Source organism: Alligator mississippiensis, chromosome 2 (assembly GCF_030867095.1).
Source record: "Alligator mississippiensis isolate rAllMis1 chromosome 2, rAllMis1, whole genome shotgun sequence".
In the NCBI taxonomy this organism is placed as follows: Eukaryota; Metazoa; Chordata; order Crocodylia; family Alligatoridae; genus Alligator; species Alligator mississippiensis.
In genome coordinates, this window is record NC_081825.1 from 212465175 (window position 1) to 212485171 (window position 19997).

A 19997-nucleotide genomic window follows, 5' to 3' on the forward strand; every position below is an offset into this window, starting at 1 on the left:
TGGCCACGGGGGATGACCTGGTGAGGGGACTGCAGGTCCTTGACCACCTGGGCAATAGCGATCATCACCTGCTGGATTTCACTATCCAACGCAGGGCGTCTAGGGCTCACACCAAGGCTAAAGCCCTTGACTTCAGAAGGGCCAACTTCAATGATTTTAGGAGATTAGTGGGGGAGGCAATAAGGGCCCAGAAGGTAGAGGAGATGGGAGCCCACAAGGGATGGTCGTACCTTAAGGGGGCGATCCTCCAGGCCCAAAGGATAACAGTCCCTGAGAGAAGCAAGGGGGGTAAGAGTGCTCAGAAACCCCCATGGCTCAGCAAGGGCATTCAGCAATGCCTGAGGACTAAAAGGGAGGCGTACAACCAGTGGAAGGGAGGAGCTATCAACAAGGAGTACTCCTCCTCGGCCCGGGTGTGTAGGAGGGCTATTAGGAAGGCCAAAGTAGAGATGGAACTCAGGCTAGCATCCAGGATTAAGGACAACAAAAAGTCCTTTTTCAAGTACATTGGGAGCAAGAAGAGGGCACCAGGCAATGTAGGGCCCCTGCAAGACACAAACGGTAATCTGGTGGCCACGCCAGACAAGAAAGCTGATATTTTTAACAGTTTCTTTGCCTCTGTTTTCCTGAACAGGGACTGGGATATCCCACCTACCAGAGGTAGGGACAATCTTGGGGATAGCTCTGTTAAGCCTTCAGTCAGTGCAGATGTAGTTAGGGATCTTCTGGAAGGGCTAGACATTTTTAAATCTGCAGGTCCAGATGCCCTCCATCCAAGGATGTTGAGGGAGCTGGCAGAGGTCATCGTGGAGCCCGTGGCCTGGCTGTATGAGCATTCGTGGTCATCTGGCCAGGTGCCAGGGGATTGGAAACTGGCTAATGTGGCCCCCTATTTTTAAGAAGGGGAGGAAGGAGGACCCAAGTAACTATAGGCCTGTAAGCCTCACCTCAGTGCTCGTGAAGCTCTTGGAGAGGATCATCAAGGGGCATATCTGTGGGGGGCCTGCAGGGGAGATCATGCTCAGGGGCAATCAGCATGGCTTCACCAAAGGCAGGTCCTGCCAGACCAACCTGATTGCCTTTTACGGCCAAGTAACTAAAGCCTTGGATGATGGTGTCGCTGTGGACATAGTCTTTTTAGACTTTAAGAAGGCCTTTGAGACTGTCTCTCACTCCATCCTCATCAATAAATTAAGCGACTGTGGCATTGATGCCTGCACAGTTGGATGGGTAAAAAATTGGCTGATAGGGCATACCCAGAGAGTACTGGTGGACGGGTTGTACTCAACCTGGTGAGATGTGAGCAGTGGGGTACCCCAGGGCTCAGTCCTCGGGCCCGCACTGTTTAACATCTTCATCGGCGACTTGGACAAGGGGGTGGAAAGCATGCTGTCCAAGTTTGCTGATGACACTAAGATGTGGGGCAAGGTGGACACACTTGAAGGGAGACAGAGGCTGCAACTAGATTTATACAGACTACAAAAGTGGGCAGACGAGAATAGGATGGGGTTCAACGTAGACAACTGCAGGGTGCTGCACCTTGGGAGAAGGAATCCACAGCATACATACAGGCTGAGCATTTCCCTTCTTGAAAGCACAGAGGCGGAAAGGGATCTTGGAGTCATTATTGACTCCAAGATGAACATGAGCCGCCAATGCCAGACTGTAGCCAGCAAGACCAGCCATACCTTGTCATGCATCCATAGGTGCATCTCAAGCCGGTCCTGAGAGGTGATACTCCCCCTCTATGCGACTTTGGTCAGGCCACAGTTGGAGTACTGCATCCAGTACTGGGCGCCGCACTTCAAAAGGGATGTGGCCAGCCTGGAGAGGGTTCAGAGGACGGCCACATGCTTGGTGAGCGGGCAGCAGGACAGGCCCTACGAGGAGAGACTGAGGGACCTGAACCTGTTCAGCTTCAGTAAGAGGAGGCTGAGGGGGGACCTGGTGGCTGCCTACAAGCTCATCAAGGGGGATCAACAGCAAATAGACTCAGCTCTTTTCTCCCCAGCACCACCTGGGGTGACGAGAAACAATGGTCATAAGCTAATGAAGAATAGGTTTAGGTTGGAGATCAGAAGGCAGTATTTTACAGTTAGGGTGGCCAAAATCTGGAACCAACTTCCCAGGGAAGTGGTCCTCGCCCCTACCTTGGGCAAATTCAAGAGGAGGTTGGACGATCACCTGCCTGGGGTCTTGTGAACCCAGCATTCATTCCTGCCTGTGGCAGGGAGTCAGGCTAGATGATCTGTTCAGGTCCCTCCTGACCCTAGCTACTTTGAAACTATGAAACGAATTTACACGTGTGCCTTGGACCGCAGCATGTTGTCACCCCGGCTGGTAGGGAGCATGGGGGATCAGCCTGCCAGCTCAGGGCTGATCCTCTAACTCCATGTGCTGCTGAGGGACTGGCTGGAGCATGAGTATGCTATGGTGTGGGGCTAGCTGGCAGGTAGCCCCATTGTAGCACCCTCATGCATCGGCCAACACCCGGTCTACAAGTGCGTCATGGTGGAGTAAATAACTCTGCCATAAGAACAGTACTTGTGTTGGGCAGTACTAACTTACGATGCAGTGAATTATTTTACTCTGATCAAATAGCACTGCTCATGTAGATGGTGATGCTTTATTGCGGAGCTAATTAGGTATCTCCGCAGTAACTGTTTCATGTAGATGCTAGACCCAGAGAGAAACATTAGAACCTTGGCAGGTATATTCTTTAGCAAAAGGAAGACATCCTTGAAACAATGATGTCTTATATAACACTTACTTAAAAATGTTATCTCAAATTGGATCATGGGACCTTTTTTAAATCCCCTCATTAATGATGATTATGTAAGCTTCATTACAGATGCTAGACACTTCTACATTCCTAGCAGGAGTTGATTTATTTCTGTTACAATTTACTCTGCCATTTGGTTAATCATTCCTGACATTTTACCTATCGTTTTGTGAAATATGGCTGTGCGCCACATTGAAAACCAGATGTAATTTATTTTTTAAGCCATCAAAATATGATTGCAAAGTTAATGTTAATTAAGCTAAATGTTTTACGTGGATAAGCGTAAAAAAATCACTGACAGCTTATGAAAGAAATTACTGAAAAAAACCATTTTATTTAAAGACAACTGATGTTCAGCTCTTCTTTTCTGAAGCACTTTACAACCAGTAACTAATCAATCTTTCCAATGTTCCTGTGAAGTAGATGAATACTGTTATTCTCGTTTTAAGGCAGCACCATCCCTTCGTTGGGTATGGAGGGCCCTGATTGTAATTGGGGTAGGTACACAGTGCATGGGCCATGTTTCCTGGAGCTAGCATAAGAAGTAAGGAGCATACTTGCTTCAAGCCACCAGGCACCTTGGTGGGTAGAGGGAGAACAGATTCAACTAGTCACATTTCCTTTCCAAAGGGGAGATGGGCTACTGTTTTAATATTTGGACTGAGTGTTCCTGACAGCAGGATTTGAACTAGATGAGGGCTAGTGACAGAGGGGCTAGCGTCTCACACCCCTGGTTCTCATTCCTTATTTATTTTTTTTTACATCAGAAATTGTTATCACATTAACTTCCATAGAAATCATCACATTCATCACATAGCTGCACACTCAGGAAATGTGCCTTCAAATGACAAAAAAGTCATAGAAGGAGATAAACTCTTATGGCTGTCTTTAGTGAGAGCTTTGCCTGAGCAAATTAAAACAAAAGAACTGATCTCTTAAACAGCAAAGATTCTTTCATGCAAATAATCCCTTTTAAAATGAATATTCCTGATTCTGCCCATATTGAAGGCAATGTTAAATCTCTTAATTCCAGCAAGAGGAGGACTTCTGTTTCCCTCCCTGTCCCTTCCCCCGCCCCCAGTGAAGAAGTTAATTTGGAAACTATAGCTAAAGAATGGTTTTTAAAATGCCACATTTTTCAGATTGTCATTGTGGTGTCAGTGGGTTCTTAAATAAATAAAGGATTTTACCAGTCTCTGTCAAACAATGTCTAAGGTTTGGAAAGCTTTAACTTTCAAGATGCACGCAATCTATTCTAACATAATTTTGGTGTCTAATTACCATTGTTCCATAAAGAAACGTTCATCTTTGTCAAGCTAATTGGTCAAATGCAGCATAAATAACAAAGTCTAAGTGCCAGTACTTAGCTTCTACATAAAATATTCAAAGGGAGAAAAATAATGTTTAGTAAGTGAGGATGCATAAAGCCTGCAGGACTCGCTACACAAAGGAGTTTGTTATCTGAGTCCTGAAGCTTGGTTTCCGGAGGTAAATCAATCTCTGATGATTCAAATACCTCTCAGGGGACACGTCTACATGAGACATTAGCTCCTCAGTAAAACACTGCTGTCTACACGTGCGGTGCTATTAGAATGGAGTAAACCAATTAAGTCTGCCACAGGACAGTATTTGTAAATGCAACTACCATCCTTCGGCAGAGCAATGCATGTGTAGATGCTGACAGGGGTGGCTAGGGCATAACGATGTTTCAGTGCAAGGATGCTTCAGTGCCCCTGCCAGCCCTGCCTTCATGCCCCAGCCAGCCCCTCCACAGAAAGCTGAGCCAGGTCAGAATAGCTCCAGTCTGTCAGGCTGACCCCCAGGTCTTCTGCCAGCTGAGGTTGCTCTGACCTGACTCAATGTGCTGCGGTCCTGGGCGCATGTGTAAATGCAGCACCCAAGAGCAATACATCCCAGCATGATAAGCACCAGATCTTATTGCTTCACTGTAATAGCACATGTAGACGTGCCCAGGGTCAAGTTTCCTTATCTGGCTCTGCCAAATAGCCCATACGTAGCAAATCCTCTGACTCTCAAAAGACATCTAAAGTAAATGCTTTTTCACTGGGACTTATTTGAGGCTGTTTGATTCAAGGCTGGGTGGAAAAAGAATTACCCATTTTGCTTTCAAACACTTCACACAATCTTAACGCACATTCAGGGAATTTCAGAGGATGAGGTTTACCTATGGCCTGGACCTAAAACCTACCATTGGTCTTGAATGGTGTGGGTAAATGGAAATATATCTTACAGCTCTAATGCTAAGACTCCCTGTGAAGAATCAATCTCCTTCTATGTAGCAATAACAGTAAGTTACTATGCTAATGCATATTAAATTGGGAAATAAAGAAAATGTTTGTTATAAACATTGCATTTAAAACAATGATTGGTGCTTTATGGTACTGCTAATAAGATTATGGAAAGGCAGTCTGTACATAGGAGTTTATTTCGATGCCCACAAGTTTTAAATCATTACTTTTTATATCCCAGCCCACTGGATGTCTCCTCCAATTGAATTACCATTGGGTTTTACAATGTGATTTACAAAATGAGCTGACAGTATGATTTACAAAGTATCATATAAAACACAACTGTTTCCCTTATAATACAATCATTAAAACAATGCATGGAAAGCTGAAAATGACCAGACATTAGAAAAAAACAAATCTACGTTTAGGCTGGAACCCGGTTATGAACAAGTCTTTTAAGCAAAATTATCAATACTAACAATGAATGCAGGACAAACTTGTCTAAGTGATTGCAAGTCTTGTTTTACAGTGTTTTGCAACTCCTCTTTAGGAGAAACATGAAAGTACATTATTTAAGAGAAAAATCTAATATTCTTCCATTTCATACAGTCACACATCATTCTTAAAATAAATTTCACTTTTTCTGGAAGAAGCTATGAAAAACCACAAATGTATACTTTTCCAAAGTGTAGCCACTATACTTATAGCTGCAATCTTTTTCCAAACACCCATTGTGTCTTTAATTAAGAAAAAAGAACAAAAAGGGCAGAAAACACTACACAAATGAACAGAACAGTACAACAGCACATTAAAAATATAGTATTTGAGCCATAGATGCCATCGTCGTGGGAACAGATGTTTTGTTCCAGTGCTACAAACTTTCTAGCCTCATGAAAAAAATAGTTGCATCTACCTTGGAGAGAATCCAAAATCTAACCTTTGTGTAGGGTTAGAAGTTTTAATTAGGATTTCTGCCTAGGTTTGGGGGTTTTAGACAACATTATGTACATGGCTAACTTAATAAATTAGGTCCTTTTGAATGTCAGAACAGTACAAAGAGGGGACAAATTGTCTTGAATGTCTTACATATAATCAAAATGATAGAACAGAATGTCACTAACATGTAAGGGCTAAGGCAGTATATGCTGTCATCTCTACAATAGTACAGATGGTTCTGATCTTTTTCATTATGGAAAAAGTAATTGTGAATGGCAGTTTTATTATTAAAATAACTACACCAGGAAAGATTTTGAGCTCACCTACATTAATGTAACTGAGGGCAAAATCTGGCCCACTCAGGTCAAAATATACAAGTTTAAAGCTGTTTGACTGCTTTATTTTCTATCACACAATCCAGATGAATTACACCCACATCCAGTATATGTAGTTTCACTTGCAAATCAGAACACCAATGTCAATAAGTGGCATTGTTTTCCTTGATATGTATTGAAAGGGTGCTGAATACATGTCCAATTCAAATCTGCTGCTAGTTCATATGATTGGAAAAGAAAGTGCTTTTTGCCACTTCATTTAGCTTGTGGCATTCATTTTTTTCAAAGACAGACTTAGGTTTGATTACTTCCAGCCTGTACAAGTCAAATGCACCTTGGAATGTTTTAAAAGGTTTGACAGCTCTGAAATATAATTTGACTGTACATACATACATATTTTCATAAATACATCTGACAGGGACCTCAGAACTAAGTATGCGGTGTTATGGGACAGAATCACAATAGGCAGCTTTATTTGTGGAATCTAGATCCAAAGTAAAATGAACTGAGTTTTGATCATATTGTCAATACACAAATTAAACAAAAAAATACGCAATTAGTTTACTCAGGAAATAAACATATTTGCAAATAATCTGACTGGAAGAAGTGTGTTATTTACAACACTGAAAGCTTTTAACAACCATAGACTTATTAATGTGTTGTACTGTAAAGTCACCCAGACAAGGCTAGCAAGAATGAGCATAGTGGTAGGTCCCAAAGGCAACTCCCAAACATCTTCCTCATGTGGAGACTTTGGTAATTGTCTGTTGTATAAAACACCAACTCATACAACTTCATTTCAGATGTTAACTGTATCAGTTTTCCTTACATAGAAGAGTTCGACTGTATTACTTCAATTATTGTGAAGACATTCTAAATCCACAGAACAGCAGACATTCCCATTCTGTACAAACAAACAAACGAATATTAGTGCTCATATGATTCAATGAACAAGTGAAAAACAGAGAGAACAAAGGGCCATACGACTTGGAGACAGAAATCCTTTTTGTTTCTACGGGAAATGAATAAACCTGTGTGATTCTGGTAGAGGTAGAGTGTTGTTGATCCCTTCTACTGAATTTCTCTGGTCTGTTAGCTACCTGATAATGCACAAGCCTTTGTTATATCTGCTATACAGCTCATGCAGTGTCTTCTTTTTTCTCAGATGTGAGGAAGGGTACTTTATATCCAAGAGCTTGTCTATATCCTTCCCAGCTATACAGCTGGTCAAATAAAAGAGGTCATCTACAAAAATCCTTGGCTCTCTTGTGAGTTTGGCTATTCTACTTTGGAAGAATTAGGTTTAAATAGAAGCTAGTTCAGGTTCCAGGCCTATTTGGTTCTTGCTGCGATTTTCTAACATGTTGACTATGGTGCAAAACTCTAGAACTCTTGGTTCAGAGATGGTACCTTTTATTAGACCAACTAACAAATGGCAAAAAAAAAAAATCTTTTTTCCATTTCTTTTTGTCTCAGACCAACACAGCTACCAAATACATTGACTATGATGGTGTTTTTATGAGCTGACCATTCCTTTAACAGGTAAGAATTAAAATCACTGACTCATTTCTCATGGTGTCAACTGCTGAGAGTCACAATTCACCTGACTTGCATTGAAATCAGAAACTTAAGTGTGAAATCCTATTGAAAAACTGTACATTTCAGTAATATAAAATTTTAAAAATAGCACAGCTACTACATTTAACTTTGCAGTGATATTCTGTACAGAGGCTTTTAGTCTGTTTGAACATATGCAGGTGTGCATACTCTCAGATCACAGGTAAGAACTGTGATAGCAGTTCCAACTCTGTTGTCAATAGGTAAGTCTGTGAGTCAAATGCACAGGAATCACAAATTAAAAAAAAAAATCTAGCCCTTAGGGGAAATTCCACAAAAAAGGCAAGCAAAGAAAATCACAATGAATTAAAGCCCAGAATCAAACCATAATGCAGTAAAAGCTGTGTTAACCAGCATTTTACTAACCGGAATACTCTGTTAACAGGATTTCTAATATTCCTCAATACAAATCTTCACTTTAGCAACCAGAATCTTTGCTGCGTCTGCCTGACATGAGCATCAAGTATTTCTGTTGTTTACCTTAGTTAGTGATGCTGCTGATAGAGGAGCTGCCGGGAGTCTGCAGGGGAAGGGATGGAGGGAGGGGAAAGGGATCTGCGCAGGGTAGGGAGGGCTGCCGTTGCAGGGTGTGGCAGGTATAACTCTCAGATAACCAGAATTTTTAGATAACTGGCACCCCCATTACCCTGCTCATGCCAGATAACAAAGCTTTTACTCTACCTTTTCTCTAGTATTACACAGGAGACAAAAAACTTCATACAGTATTTTATATGATACAGTTTATATGATATGAGACACAGTTTCATAAGACTATATTTAGTTTTTTCACTGAGCAAGGAATGAATAAAATGGAAGAGTTCTCTATCTATGAATGATACAAAGGACAGGCAACCAGAATTTGAATTCAACACTGGGTGCATCTATACGTTCATTAATGTGCTTTTGTTGCTGCACATTAAATTTAGTACTTCTAATGTGAGGTACTAAATAAATCTGTATTAGGCTGCCCTAATGCACAGTAGCAAAAGTGCATGCTTTTTAGTGACATGTAATGTGCAATAGCCTTATTTTATTGTGCATTAGGATATTAGTATGGTTTTTGATGTGACACTTTAATGTGATGTAAAATAGGCTACTATGCATTAAAGCACGTGTAGAAGTGCCCAGTGTTAAGAAGCTATATTTTAATAGTAGTAAAATGGCTTTATTTAGGGTTTGTTTAGTCCTCATTTTTACAATAAAAAAAGGGTTTCTTAGGTAGCACTGGACAAAAATAAATCTTTTTGTAAGAAACGTACATTTGCTTCAAGTCTAAGGTTATGCCTAGATTTTTAAAAAGTGAGAAAAGTATTTGACCTGTGTGTTTAGATAAGCCTGTGTGATGCTGTCATTTTGTGAACTGTCCATCTATGTAAAATTCCAAAATTCCACTATAAAACTTAAGGTGGGATTTTGGAATTGAAGAACTCTGGTTTTCATTTCAGTCCATCAGATAGGTGAAATTTATTTATCAATTATACCACACCTGTTGTTTGCAACACATTAATTATAAATGAAGTTTATTTAGTCAGCTTCTTCCTCATACAGGACTCATTCCAAACTACACTGAAATCAATGGAAAGACTCACATGTGCTTTGATAAGCCCAGATCAAATCTGTATTGCTTAGAAACAGTATCATTCTACATTGATTTTTCAAATATGATGGTTGCACTTACAGCATTATGTGCAAAATCAGGCTGGAAATCTGAAAAAGACACACTTCTGCTTACTTTCCAATATTTCCTGTTTTACTGAACACACTGGCAAAAGCCAGGAAGTGCAAAGAAAGGAAGAAGCACAAAGGAGGATAAAATTATGGCAACTTGAATGGAGCTGCCACAAGAGAAGGAATTAACAGAATGTTCCTGGAAGAAATCACCCTGTATTTAAAATTATCCTCCAACTAGTAAAATACCACAAGCTGGGGCAGGTTTATTTCAGCTCAAGGGGTTGTCATGGAGTTGCACTATTTTGGGGTGGGGTTTTCCTGGAATGCCCTTTCATGCATTCAGGGTTAAGTTAATATATTTGATGCATCACTGGCATGATTTCCTACTGGTTTACTTTTTGTGTCATCATTTACCCCTGCAAACCCAAGGTATAAGTTGTGGGGCTGTGTGAAACAGCACCATTTCGCTTCAACTTCCATTTCGCCATTTTGATGGGACAGTGTTTCGTTTCAAGTTCCGTTTCATTTCGAAACCACTGTTCCATTTCCTTTTATCGAAACTGCTTCGCTGTTTCAACACTGTTTCGACGTGTCACCTATAGGCTATAATGGGGAAGCACAAAACTCCCTATAACATTGTCATTTCCTACCTGATCCAGATGAAACTTGCAGGGATGGTAGCCCCTTCTGAGGCCACAAAGCCTGCCAAGTTTTAAGGAGATAGGTGCAAGGGTTTCTGGGAAACTGCACTTCAAATTCTTGAAAGCAAAACATATGTTGTGTGTGTATTAAGCCACAGCAGGGTGAAAACTGCAGGCATGCTAGCCCCTGCTGAAGCCACGAAGCCTGCCAAGTTTCAAGAAGATAGGTGCAGGGGGTTTTGGCTTCTAGGACCCTGCACCTTAGGCCGCTGACAGGCAAACTCATGACATGGGTGATTGTGTGACTGACCGTATCTTTTAGGGAACAGGGGAGTGAAAACTGCAGGTATAGTAGCCCCCGCTGAGGCCATGAAGCCTGCCAGCTTTCAGGGAGATAGATGCAGGGGTTTCTGGGAAAGCGCACCTTAAACTGCTGACAAGTAAAACTCATGACATGTGTGACTGTGTGTGTGTGTGTGTGTGTGTGTGTGTGTTAAGGCGTGCCGTCACTGGAACTGGGGCCTCTGCATGGCATGGTAGTGTGCCTCAATGAGGTCTACTCCCTCCCTACAGCCTCAGCCCAGTCCACCACTTTAAATGACAACAGGTAATAACTTAGTAAGCAGCACAGTAGCATCAGCAGCATCTCAGGCAGCCAAACAGTCACAGTCAATATCAGAGCAGTCTTTCCCCGCATCTTCCCCCTCCCTCTCCTTACTTTCTGTTTCCCTGCAGCCAAGCCCAGCTTCAGCATTGAAACTTGAAACGTCTCGAAACTTTCGAAGCATTTTGACTGACCTCATTTTGTTTCAAGGCTGTTTCAAAGCCCTTCGTTTTATTTCAATTTCACTGTTTTGAGCTTGAAATGAGTCGAAACAGTGTTGACACGAGACAGCTGGCGAAATTTTGCACAGCCCTAATAAACTGCACTTCTCCATGTGTCATCTCTGAATATGGCTCACAGTGATTCTGTTTCTAGCGCTCCTCTCAAACATTTGTTTTGGAGAACGAGCAAGCCTAAGTTTCAAACCCTCATGTATCATGCAATTTTTGTTATTGTATTTGTCTCTAGTAAACAGTTGTTATTGCTTTAAAAGTACATTTTAATAAACTTAAGCCGTTATTAAAATGCTATCCTAGTTTCATATAAAGAATTCCTCCAGGGCTTTCAAACAGAATAGTTTAAAGTTGAAGAAGTATGTTAAATATCTGTACTAACATTTCCAAGAAAATAACTATAGAATTACCATGTTTTGTTTCCACTCCGCAAACCATAAATTATACATCTGTTATACTGTAGGCCACATTATCTGCCCTTGGATCTCATTTATTTCAATGCAAGTTGTGTGAGAACTTACAGAGCTAAAATATCATCCTATTATTTATAATATAGTACAGATTTCCATCACTATAATATGGTCACAGTACCTTGCATTTGCAGGTGGTACAAGGAGATCCAACCATAGTCCATACAGAGCCACTGAGCCTTGTGATCCCATAGCCATCTAAACAGGTTTTTTGGATGTCGTAAGTGATGTTATCAGCTAGACAAGGGTCACTGACACAGTGGGGGCAACATTCTCCTTCTGAAATAGCTGTGTATTCACAGTTTGGATTTGGGCATAAAAGGGGCCAACAATCTACTTCCCCCTCCTGTAGAAAGAGAAATAAGGTGCATGGATATTCATTACAAATCACTTGATAATGAGAAACAATAAAACCTATAGCCTGTGAGAGCTTATTTGTGCATCAAGCTGCAATTGTTCTAACATGTTAGCACTATACATAAATTCAGCTAGTCAGAGCACAGCTTCATTAGGCACTGTTTCCTATAGAGCATAATATCATTTTATTTTTTCTTGATGTAACGAACAATTATGTTCTTTATCATGACAGGATTGCCAAAATTAAAAAATAATTAAATTGGTGAGTTGTGGCTTCATACAGACATTTGAATAATCTGGGAGAATTGTCCTAAGTATGTTTTGCTGGTAGAAAAATTTACCCAGAACTGTGTGTACAGACATTTGAGTGCTGAGGTGCTGAAGAATGGAGAGCTTAAAATGCTGATGCTGTGCAGCTGGATGGGGTCTAATGTACACATCTCAGCATGCTCTGCAGGCTCCATTGGACTGTCTGACAAAGGACAGCTGCAGTGCATATGGCTGATCCTAGGGATGGGGCAGAGGGGAAGTTGGGGCATGGACCCTAAGATCAGCCCATACCTGACCCCCATACTCAGCAGAAGGTTTGGATTGGATAAGGAGTAGTCCTGGGTCTAGAACATATGCCAACATGCTCAATATAAGGCATGAATCAAATCAGCCACAAAGATGTTTTACATTAAATGTCAAACATCTTTATGGCTGGTTTGCTGTTATATCATTTACTGACTGTACGACATGTTACAATTTATGGCACAATTAACATGTTAAAAGCTTTAGATTGCATTACAGGTTAAAGAAAGCTTTTACATGTCTCCATAAATACGCTATTTAAGACATACTAAGAAAGCAGGAGGCACTTATCACCTGATGGCCGGCTCCATATAAAAGGGGTAGGGATCATACACCTGTCCCTAAATCTGGCTGTCTCTGCAATTCAAGGGCCATGACACTTCAGCAGGCTTCAGCTGAAGTGCAGCTTATCCCACCATGTCTTATAATACCTGACATACTTTTCCCTGTATATGCTCCCTACTGAAAGCAGCTGGAAAATATCCGCATATATAGACTTTATACCACTCAGGGAATGCTCTTACTGGCCTCTTAGGGCATTTTTCCTTTGTGTTGCTTCAGACTGATAAGTATTGGGTTCCAAATGCTAATGGGCAGTACATAATTTTTTTTAAAGGTCCTTATTTTTAAAATGAAAATCAATTTTTCACCCCAAGCAAAAATAGGCACTTGCTAAAGCTGTGTCCATAACACATCATTAATTTTGGTCATAGTCAAGTACCTAGAAAATATATTTCTCCCATAACTCTAAATAACCAAAATAAAAACAAATTAAGTAAAACATACTTTAGGCTCGATCCTCTCTTAAACAGATAGTGAATCATAATGTGTTTAATTCCATTAAGGCTGTGCATACCCTATACAGAATGAAGAAAAAAATTAGGAAGTAGGGTAAAAACTCAGGCTGTATTTGTGCAGTTCTTAGCACTAAAAAATGGAAGTGAAATGGATTCTGAGTCTAAATCCCAGAAACATCATTTTCTTAGCTTATCACCTTAAATCACCTAGTCCATTTATGTCTCAGTTAGCTGAGCTAGGAAATCAGGTGACACACAAAATATCTTTTGGAAATATACTGAACTTGAGTACTCCTGTGAATATTCCATTTAAGTATATTTGAATATCTTACAATTTAACTGAAAATCTTTGCCCCTTTTATTTTTTATGCAATTATATAAGAACCAAAAAAAAAAGCAAACTCAAAACAACATGGGCCCTTAAATTGAAGGGCCATATGCTTACTTACGAAGTACAGGATAATGTTATGTATTCTGCAAATCCCCAGGGCTCAGGGAAGTCAGTATCAATATTATGTGTGTGCCAATTAGGGCTTTTTTTGAGAGGGGCACTCCTGTTTTCCTTGATTTGCTTTTAATTAAAATTGCTGGTTTACTAATTGGGATCTCTCCCCATAAATGAAAACTGAGGAAAAATTGAGAATATAATAATAAATAGATCACGACCCCAGGTTCCCCCTGCGCTGGCAATAAGGTGTGATGGGCTCTGATCCTTGAACTCGCAATCATACCTCCTGCCATGCATGTATGGCATGGAAGGTAGCACAGTTGTGGGGGGTCATAGATCAGATTCCATGGCACCTTTACTTGCACATCTGCCAGGGTAATACTAATACTACTATTACTACTGCTACTAATAAACAAGAACTAGCAACTGAGAATAAAAATGCTACTTGTTTTTTTGTTATTCCTTCTATGTGTTTGCTTGGTATTTTAGATTTTCTTTATCATGTTGGCCTTTGGTTTCCTAGTTGTTTGTTTTTTCAAGGTGTATTGGACTTTGTTTTTGATTCCTGCATTACCAGTTTTGATACGAAAAATTAGCCATATTGTGGGATTTGTATTTTAAAGAAAAAAATTGTTTTTATAAGTTAATATTTTGAAAATAACATAATTGATAAAAACTCTGCAAGGAATGTTGATAAATAAAATATCAATGCAATGAACAAAATTAAAATTGTTTCAAAGGTTTTAAAATTACTATGGAATTTTGTTGACCTGCTCTACTTACACAGAGCTGAGAAGAGAGTTGTAAGATAATCTATTACCTTGCTTCTGCTTCATGATTTTAGAGCCTTTAACATCTTTTTAATAATAATCGAAGTAAAAGGGCATTAAAGAAAGTATTAGCAACCTCCCATTTTAAAACATGCCTTGCTATAAATCCAAATCTTTATCATGTTGGCTTCTCTTGAAAACAGTTTACTTTCATACCAGACAACGACATTGCTGACAGCTGTATGTCCAGTTGTCCCCACTATGATACAGCTTATGTCCATTTTGGTCTAAACATTGACTGGTCACTCTGGTGTCACATTCTGGGCAGCAAAAGAGATCAACACTGGGGTTCTGGCAATCACAAGCTGTTCGCCGGCAGAAAATCTTCCCATCCTGTTGAGAACAAATTTTCATTGGTATTAAGTATATGCTACTAAATAGCAAGTTACTTCAGCTGAACAGACACAGTGATGATAATGGTGTATAAAAATGGTGCGCACAGGCAGCCCAGGGAAGACCAGGGACAAGTCCTATAAGATATAAACTTCCTTGGTGCCTGGCAAAATGGGCAAGGAGCTATGTTGCTATGCCTTTGTCATGTCATTATAAAAATCACCTTTCAATGCTAGTGGACCTTTATCTTCTACCTGTTTTCTGTTGAAATGTCACTGTGTCCCTCTTTTTCCATGCCCCTAGATATAAAATAACCAGTGTCTCTAGTTCAAATGGAGTAAGGCAATTTCACATCTCATCAAGTATATGACCAAAAATCTCCAAGTAATCACCTCTTTCTCTAGTATGTATCAGAACAATAATTTTCTGCACACTTTATTTTCAATAACTGTGTGATTATCAAGAAAATTACTTTCAATGAATCAAAACTGAGCATGTAGTCCCATTAATTTAATAGGAACCTATAACATTAAAAACAGAGAAAGTCACTGCTATCTAAGGAACCCCATATAACAACATCAAGGTAGCATTCTAGTTTCCTCATATAACAACATCAAGGTAGTATTTATCTCTAGTTATAGTCTACATCTGGAATTTGAGTTCATCAGATAAAAACTACTTAGTCACAATGTATCATCATGCAAAATAATCTTGAATTAAAGATATATTTTTATTCACAGATTCCTTGAGCTTTAGTTTTCTACCAGAAATGTTAAATATTCACCAACAGTGGCTATGTAAAAACAGTCAAAAAGCCCAAGGCTCAGTCCATTCAATCTTCACAGGTTAGTCTAAGCTACATAGACTGAACTGATAAACAAGTGAATAGACATTCACGTTTGATACTGGAAATGCAGCCACATGCCTGCAGTGACTCAAGCCAGAAGCCAGGGAGCGCTAGAGCACTTAGGGAACTAGGGTTTCTAACTCTTTTGAATCTATTCTGGGGGTTTCCAGAATGCCAACATGCCCATGATACACAATGTGAACGTGGCAAATGCACACTACTATTATATTTTAAAAACCCACTGGACTACTGTATAAATTGGATTCAACATTTAATATGTATTTTAATGAATGCCTTATCATTGATCTCCTGGGTGACTCTCAGCAGTCTCCTGGAGATTTATATCTAATTCCTGGAGACTCTAGGGCAATCCGTGGGGGTTGACAATCCTAGCTGAAGCAGACAGCTTGGGCCAAGGACGGCCCACTCACCCTGGATGGTGTGGGGGGGGGTTGCGGGGGAGGTACAAAGCATCCTGGGATGTTGGAGGACTGTGAGTTAACTTGAATCTGGAGGGAATCTGGGACCGAAGTTCAATAAACCAATTTAACCTAAATCAATTAAATCTGATACTACATCCATCCAGGTTTATCTTAAATCAGTTTTGGCTATTTAGAAAGCAGTTTATATGCACTGAACTTCTGTTGTATTTAGATTTAAACTGGTTTCCTATCTCTTATACTGGTTTATGTGTAATTTCTGTTCCTAGCCAGTACAAAACTGGGTACTCAGTTAAAACAGTTAATCAGAATTGTCATGGCTAAACACAGAAATTGCATCTGCATATAAAAAAGAAAGGATATATTCAGTTGGTACAAAAGGAATAAGTGAATTTATTCCAAATCTTGTGATAAAAATTATGGAGATGATTGTTTTACAAATTATACCCTTATAGGTCAGGCAACCCACTGCTATTGCACATGCAGACTAGGCAACCAAAATCACAGTTTATAATCAATGAGTTACTGCAAAGGTTTTTTATTATTTTGGCTTAAGTTTTTAGATTTTATCATCATTTACTGGTTTCACACTTACTCAGTTGTGAAAAGAGGCTTAGCAGAAAAAGTAACGAAGGGCAGATTCTTTTAGAGTTTATTCCTGAGTCATTCCACTAACTTCAATGGGGTTGCTTTACATTTCAATCAGTGCCAGGGCCGAAACAAAAACAGAGGTTTTAGGGCTATAAATGAGGTAAGGCAAAATACCAAAATTTTTCAATACTGCCACAGTAACCTATTACTCTTGTGAGAAAAGGGACAATACAACTTGTTATTATAACCGTGACTAATTAGATGTTTTTACATGAGCCCTAATAATGTGTTTAAAGGGCAATTCAAAATGAGAATTATTTGTCCATATGCTGACAAAATACATTATATATCCAAAATAACAGTTAGTTGTGTCATGAGTTGCTTAGATCAGAATTATTAACATAAAATAAAATAGAATAAAACATCACACACAAAACAGGAACATGCAGAGGACCAGCAGCATGAAATTATAATGCTCATATTTGCTAATGACACTGCAGGTGTTTCATAATATTCCTGAATTGATTTGCTTATTACAGATGATTGTGGTAATGCTTAAAATTGCTCATTGTTTCTTGCAACAAAAAATAAACAGGAAACAAAACATGGAAAAGTAGTGAGCACAAAACCCCTAAGACAGGACTCCACCAATTTTCTTCAAGGCAAATGGCTAGATGGAAAAATTTAAGTTTATCTTTACTTGCTGATCTCAGCTTGTGAGTCCAGCTATGTAGAAGAGAACAGGGTCTCTTTGCATCATACTCTAGAGTGAATGGTAGGGAGAGGAGAATGAGAAACTCTGGGTCTACTAGCTACCCAGGGTAGCATGGATGGTAGGGAATAAAATGTTCCCTTAAAATAGCATATGGACAGCAGAATAAGAACTATTAAACTCCAAGGATATGGAATTATGACTTTCTGAGGGAAAATTCACTTTCAGGGTAGAGTGGTATTACTATATCCAGAAATACCATTAATATCATTAATCAGGGAAAATTTTAAAGTTACAACTCAGGCCAAATGTTCACACCAAATGACTAGTACCACAAACTTAGGAGATCCTTGTGCTCTCTAGGTGCCTTGGTGTCACTCAATCAAAAACTCTGCCACCTGAGCACTAGAGTTCTAGTTAATAACTGCTAGCAATAACCTGTCCACCCTGTTTAGATTTGCATCCTCTGCTTGAAGATCATTTTAAAAATTCCCCTTTTCACTTGGTGACAACACTGGTGCTTTTGTGCTACTCACTGCTTCTGCACTGTTTTACCTCTGGGGAGTAACTAACCTTTTACATTGCCTTCACTCTATATATTTCAGAACAATGACAGTGCCTGATATTTCTGCTGGAGACCTTTTGATAATCATAATGCACTGTTTCTCTCTCCATTCTTTAAGCATCTGTGATTTGTCTACAACCTTGCTAGTTCCACATCCTGCAAAAATTATTTTGATCCATATGCTATAGTGAGACAGAGCCTCTTACACTGTGTCATCTTACTTGCCTCTCTGGAATACTATACTATCCCTATGTGAATGTTGGCTGTTTTAAAAAATATACAAACAAAAAACCTTGCTTTATATGAACATAGAAATGGAAAACTTATTTTCCTTTCAATGGAATAGTATCTTGTTTTCTCACATACTCTCCCCCCCCCCCCCCAAATAAAGGCATGCACTTTGGCAAGGCAGAATAAAGAAAAAAAAGAGTCATGGCTGCACAGAACAGGGACAACGCCTAATATTCAGCTCACTTACACTCCCCTTTCTGCTTAACCAAAAGCTGAAACCCTAGCTGCTGTGGATTGGTCTCCATGTGTGGATCTATGATTCTGAAAAAAACTAAAAAGTCTGCAAACAGAAATAAGAGAAGAGAGACCAGGAACAGCTAGCAGACTGAAAAGCTGCCAGAAAAAAGGTAAGCTTGATTTGTGGACCATCAAAACCATTAAAAAGAGAGATGATCATTAACATCTATGAAATGAAGAACAATGAGCCATTAAATCAACTGACTCCCTCAGCTGTCTGAATAGAAATGCCACCTCTGGAATCAAAACAAGGTGATTCAATTTGGCAGAAAAATCAGTTTCCCTGCTTAAGATATGCACCCCAATTTTTTTTTTTGGGGGGGGGGAGTTTTTTTTTGAGAAAAAGTGGGTATGCAAAATATTCACTAATAAACACTTAGAGATACACATACAGTTGTATATCCAGATTGAAGTACCTGCAACACGTGTACCTTACATGGCTCACAGACTGAGTTAACTGAGTTTTACACTTTGCTTCTGTGACTTTGTGAAACATTATTAAACACTGAAAAAGTAACACAAAACTGGCTTGCAAGTCCCACAAAATTAATGGGAGAACCATGAATAGCATTCAGATCCTTCTGGAATCTAACTACTACACTGAAATTCTGCCAGGGATGTCCTTTCGCTCCTCATTTATGAGAACTGCATATTCTTTCTCTTTAAAGGGAATGCAGGATGATCTGATTTGAAGAATGTTTTTGAAAATTTACATTCAGCCAGGCCTGCTTTATGCACAAGAGGTGGAATAACAAAAAACAATATTAAAAATGCAATTTGCTGTCAGTCCTGTATACTAATTCTCACGAGAATTTAGAAGCATGCTTAAAGAATACAGAGCAAATCTACTTTAGGCTAGATTCTTAATTAATGCACTCCCATACTTAAGATTTAGGGATTTTAATATTACTGTAAATATTGTTGGGAAAAGATATCACTATGGCTAGAGATTATCCAATATAATATATGTCTGCTGAAGTGTTACAACAATCTCTTGTTTTTAACTTAAAAACTGCTATGTTACCATAGGGCCCTATCTTGCTGACACTAATATCATTACTCATGTTGGATAATAGCTTACTCCACAAATAACTCCTCCTAAATCAGTGGAACCACTTGAGGAGTAAAATCCTACAACAAGTGAGTAAGGTTATCTGTTTCACTGAAATCAATGTCATAATTCTCATATATAATTCTCACAATTCTTTACTGACAACATGTTCAAATCATCAACACATAGGTGCCAATAGGTGCAGAACAGCACACAGTTCAGAGTGACACATCCCCATGGGGATAAGAAACAGGGTGAAGACAAGCACAAGCAAATACCTTTAATGAGTAAAAACTCACACAGAAGTAACCAATTAGTCAACAATAAACAGTACACATGCTTTCATACTAACACTAGAAGTCTAAGAGCAAAGGTGGGGGGAACTTG

General features: G+C 39.5%; 1 protein-coding gene across 2 annotated transcripts in view; it reads right to left on the reverse strand.

The window, feature by feature from the left end:
• Window positions 1–5209: 5209 nt before the first annotated feature.
• The window catches only part of NELL1 (neural EGFL like 1), a 525706-nt gene continuing 510918 nt past the window's right edge, over window positions 5210–19997 (reverse strand). For both annotated transcript variants that reach the window (XM_019477067.2, XM_019477066.2), the window contains 3 exons: window positions 14700–14876; window positions 11660–11884; window positions 5210–7206 (listed from right to left, as the gene is read on the reverse strand). In XM_019477067.2, coding sequence (XP_019332612.2) covers window positions 7156–7206; window positions 11660–11884; window positions 14700–14876 — 453 coding nt within the window. In that variant the 3' untranslated portion in view covers window positions 5210–7155. The remainder of the gene's footprint in view (window positions 7207–11659; window positions 11885–14699; window positions 14877–19997) is intronic.